Source organism: Phacochoerus africanus, chromosome 4, assembly GCF_016906955.1.
Source record: "Phacochoerus africanus isolate WHEZ1 chromosome 4, ROS_Pafr_v1, whole genome shotgun sequence".
NCBI lineage: Eukaryota > Metazoa > Chordata > Mammalia > Artiodactyla > Suidae > Phacochoerus > Phacochoerus africanus.
The window spans coordinates 15,466,119-15,471,152 of NC_062547.1; the positions used below are offsets into that span (position 1 = coordinate 15,466,119).

General features: G+C 38.4%; 1 protein-coding gene across 1 annotated transcript; it reads right to left on the minus strand.

The window, feature by feature from the left end:
* Positions 1-596: 596 nt before the first annotated feature.
* Positions 597-1,535, minus strand: LOC125124061 (olfactory receptor 4C13-like). The gene has a single exon (XM_047774239.1). It carries the CDS (start codon positions 1,533-1,535, stop codon positions 597-599), a length of 939 nt encoding a protein of 312 aa, XP_047630195.1.
* Between the last annotated feature and the right edge of the window lie 3,499 nt (positions 1,536-5,034).

Below are 5,034 nucleotides of genomic sequence, written 5' to 3' on the forward strand. Positions count from 1 at the left end.
CCTTTTTGTTTGTTTACTCACCTGTAAAATGAGGATAATAACAGTCCCTACCTCTTCGGATTGTTATTGTACTTACTTCTGCATATCAGTGCATTTTTTTCTAATTGTCATTTCCCCAATACAGTTTTTTCCCCCCCTGTACAGTATGGTGACCCAGTTACACATACATGTATACATTCTTTTTTCTCCCAATATCATGCCCTGTCAGAAGTAACTAGCCATAGTTCTCAGTGCTACACAGCAGGATCTCATTGCTAATGTACTATTGACAAAAGCCAAGACATGGAAACACCCCAAATGTCCATCAGTGCATTTTTTATTTCTCTTATTGGGACAAAAGTTTATGAATCCATACACAATGATGAATCTAGTAAAACTCAGCTCCCATTTAGTAGAACTTTTCAAATGTGCTGAGTCATCCCAGGCTAGGTTCTTCTCTCTTTTCTTACATCTTTTTCTTCTCCCCTTTTTGAAGAATCTATGGTTTGTAGATTTTGTTGTTGTTGTTTATATCATAGGTATTCTTTACTGAGATTACCAATAGAGTCCTTTTGACCTTTTCATCAGTTGCATGAATATTGGGCTCAATGTATATTTTATTGATCACTTGAAATCACTTTCCTACTACAAAATTTCCTAATGGCATTTTTCATCTCAGAGTTTCTCAGGGTATAGATTAAGGGATTTAACATGGGAGCTATCATAGAGTAGAACACAGCAACTGCTTTATCAACAGGTAAATTAGCTGATGGTCTCATGTACACAAATATGCTGGGAACAAAGAATAAGACGATCACTGTGATGTGAGAGACACAGGTGGAGAGGGCTTTTTGCCTTGCCTCTAATCTCTGGGTCCGTAGAGAGTGCAGAATGACTGTATAGGAGCCAATCAAGAGGAGGAAGATTAACAGGCAGATGAAACCACTGTTGGCAGCAACGAAGAGCCCTAGAGTGTGGGTATCAGTGCAGGCAAGATCCAGCAAAGGGTTCAGATCACACATAAAGTGATCAATGACATTAGGACCACAGAAGGGTAGTCTGGAGATGAAGAGGATCTGTATGGTTGCGTGAAGAAAGCCTCCTACCCATGACACTCCCACTAACAGCCAACATAGCTGCCAATTCATGATAGTTGTATAATGCAAGGGCTTGCAGATGGCCACATAGCGGTCATAGGCCATCGAAGTAAGCACAATGATATCAGCACCTGCAAAGAAATGTTCCCCAAAGATCTGGGTCATGCATTCATTGAAAGGGCTGGTTTTCTTTTCATGGAGTGAATCTGCAATGAGTTTAGGCATACTGACACAGGAGTAGCAAGCATCAATAAAAGAGAGATGGGCCAGGAAGAAGTACATGGGGGACTTCAGCAGTGGGCTGGTAGTGATGGTGACCATGGTGAGCACATTTCCTCCCAGAGAGATGATGTAGATGATCAAAACCACAATGAATACGACTTTCTGCATCTTTGGATTCTGTGTGAGTCCCAGTAGAACAAACTCCGTCACATTGTTCCTATTCTCCATGTATCTCATGTTGTTGTTAACCACATTACCTGAAAAAAAAGTCCCCTTTCTAGCTCCGCCTTGAGTTTAGCAAGTCTCTCTATCTAATAAATAACAAATGCCTAGATTCTACTGGATTCTAAATTCGTATAAGATTTATTGAGATAGAAAATTAAAAGTTCCGATCTGCTGAAGATGACTCAAATATGAGTGCACAAGCATGTTAAAATGCGAGTTTAAGAATATGAGATGAGTGTAAGTACGAAGATGCATTTTATAAAAGGGAGAATCTTGTGTGCAACTCTAGTAAATATATTTGTCTGACTTGGATGAAGTGGGCTGAGATTCAGGAATGGAATGGGAGCCAGAGAATGGAATTTCATTATCAGGCTGTTTATAATAGTTGATATTAAGTATACCATGGCATTGGTAATGGGAAAGTTATGGAAAAATACAGTTGTTACTGAAATAGAATCAATAAATTGGGTTGCCAAAATCCAATAACTTTATAATAGCTAATGAATATACTTTTAGTGATTGATTTCCATGGACATGGCATGATAGCATCCTCTGCGGGGTATTGTTTTCTCCATTACATGGAATCTCTTAAACTAATGTTAATAGTAATACTAATGAGATATTAACTAAAGCAATTTCAACCAATTCTTCCATAAAATTAAAAAAATGAACATTTACTGTACTCTAAGTGTTTTTAGGACATTTGATTATTTAATCCTTGTTACAAACCTGTAAGAGGATTGCCACTACCATTTTAATCCTTATTTGAACATTAGGGGGTAGAAGCATAGAGAAGTTAAGAATCTTACCCCAAATCAAGCAGCTAATAAAGGGCAGATTTAAGATCAGTTCAGATTATACATCTTACCCTTTCTGTCTCCTTATTCTTAAAATGTCATTTATTATTAGATAAACATACAGTGTGGCATTCATAAGCTACTTTTGACATGACCATAATAATTTGATTGCTCTAATACTTCTTGCAAGTGTATGTGAAGCAATTTCATTGATAGACATGTTTATAACTGTGCAGTACTACTTTCTTTAAAGGTCCATTTTATCTTTGTCCTGACTTCATCCCCATTTACTTCCTCCCCAGTCTCCCTGCAAAGCATGAAAAGCCCACAGACTCTTAGCAGAATGTTGAAATGACAGTCCCAGTTGTTGAGAATATTGGTTTGAGACTCCAAAAGACCCGCTTAGAACTTGCCTTTCTGCACGTTCAGCTTCCTGATCTGAGGTGCATTTCTTGGCCCCTTACACCCCTGTTTCCTCAATACCAAATGAGAGTGATAATGTGCATCTCATGCACTCTTATGAGTGTTGACTGAGGAAACATCTATGAACATATTCACTACCCTGCTGTGGACACACCAAGGACCGTGACCACTTTTTTTTTTACTGTGCCCCTAAAACTTGGAAGACTTGACATTTTGAGCAAAGACACAGAGAAATATTTAACGTCCAATAACCTGAGGAAGAAACATCTCCAGTTTTCCTTTTAAAGACGTCACAGAGACATAGCATTTGATCTGGGGAAGAATTCCCCATGTTCCTGATTGGAATAAATGGGTGATGATTTATATCTTTTAGTCTGTGTATGTATTTTTTTTTGTGTGAAGTGTATTAAATTCTGTTTTTATTCTCATGATTAGTCTTATTCAAAGAAGTATCTCCTGGCAAAAGAGGGATATATGGTATTAGAGAGCTGGATCCTACAAAATTTTTAATCTCTATGAACCTCAAATTTTATCTGTCAAATTAGGTTAATGGTATTTACCAAGTATCTTTTGAAGAATGGGGGAAGATGAAATTGTATTAACTGTGTTTCAAAAGTGTTGAGATATAATGATTCCTAGATATAAAAAGTAACAAATTTTAATAAGCACCAGCTCTTTTGGAAAACTTACCTTGTGTTCTTTGATGATATTAGTGGTATTTGAGGGTGTTCAGAATTAATACCACCTTCATATTGTCCTCCTTTTGGGATAAGTACCTTTCAATATGAAAGATAGGACACACTCAAAAACAGACCATTCAGATAATTCAACATCACAACAGAAAAGTAACTATAAGTCCAAATCTCTCCTTCTTGGCCTAAATCCTTGAATAGTTTTCACAGAAAATCTGGGACTTAAATTTAGAATGAATTCATCTGGAACACTACGGAGAAGTGATCTTCTCTAGCTGGCTCTGGTTCCATAGGCAGGAGGCAGAATGTGTGGTGTAAACACATTCAGGTTGGTCATTCCACTCTTGTTGGATATTGCTGCGTCCATGTAAAGAAAAAATGACATTTTCTCCTGAAGGCATGCCTATTGAAAGAGCTTTCCACAAAGGTTCCTGCATCTTGTTTTATAGCTGCTATTTCCTCTCCCAGGAGTTAATTATCTCTTTTGATGGAAGGGCTTTGTCTAAGAAGCAGATAGCTGGGAGAGACAGACATGATAGAGCAACACTCGTTCTTGAGTGGGGAATTGTATTGCCTGCACTTGCAACCACAATATGAGTCCGCCTTTCTGTCTCTGAACCTGGGTTTCTGAGAAAGCTGAATGTCGTGTAAATAGCCAGGATGGCAGACTTCCAGCGTGTGGACCAGGGATAAAGTTAAACTCATTTCAGAGAGAAAATTGTGTTCTTAAGAAGTGTGTAAAGTTTTCTTCTGGAAACCTGTTACTTATTTCTTAAGAGTTAGAGTGAGGGCATAAAGTGAATGGCAACCATCTAAAAGTCCTGGAATCCAGATCCAAAAAAGTGTTCACATTTATTTGAGAACTGTGGAAATAAACAGACACTCAAATGAGATCCAGATAGTTTATCTCTGGGACCCTTGTGATGGTCAGTATGGAACATTAGGCAGCCTTACACATGTGGAGAGAGATCTCAATGCAAGAAGGGAGTTCACAGTCCAACACAAATATTGCTCCACATTCTTATCACTTTGTATTATTTTTCTTTCAGTTATTCTGGGTGATAAGTTATTGTGGTTTTTGTTTGCTTTCCATGATGCTGGTATTGAATACACTTCCCTGTGTTATATGGTAAGATCTTGTTTTTGTTTTTTGTTTTCTTTTGTTTTGCTTCTATTCTGTTACAGGCTTCAAGTCCCCTTCAAGGAGACTAACCCCAAAAGTCCCTGGCCATGTGTCATTGTAATGCCCCTTCCCCTACCTTGACCAGCCTGGGCTGCTCACTCCCTTCTGGAGAAGGAAGGTTGCCCATTCCTCACCCTGCCTCTGTATAACCTGTTCCCCATGCAAATAAGGGATCCTGTCCAAGACCAATCAGAAGATCAAACAGGGTCTCCACTCGGGTCATATTGTGGGATATGAAGACTCTCACAGAATGAGTTGGGCTCTTTTTTCTAACCTGCATGCAAGTCCTCTCTCCCTCTCTGAAAATGTGCTTTCACTTTAATAACTTTTTAGAAGGTCTGCTTTCCAATGCTTTGTTAAGGTGAGACAGGGACTGAGGAACTTGTGATGGTAACAATTGTATTTATAATTGAATC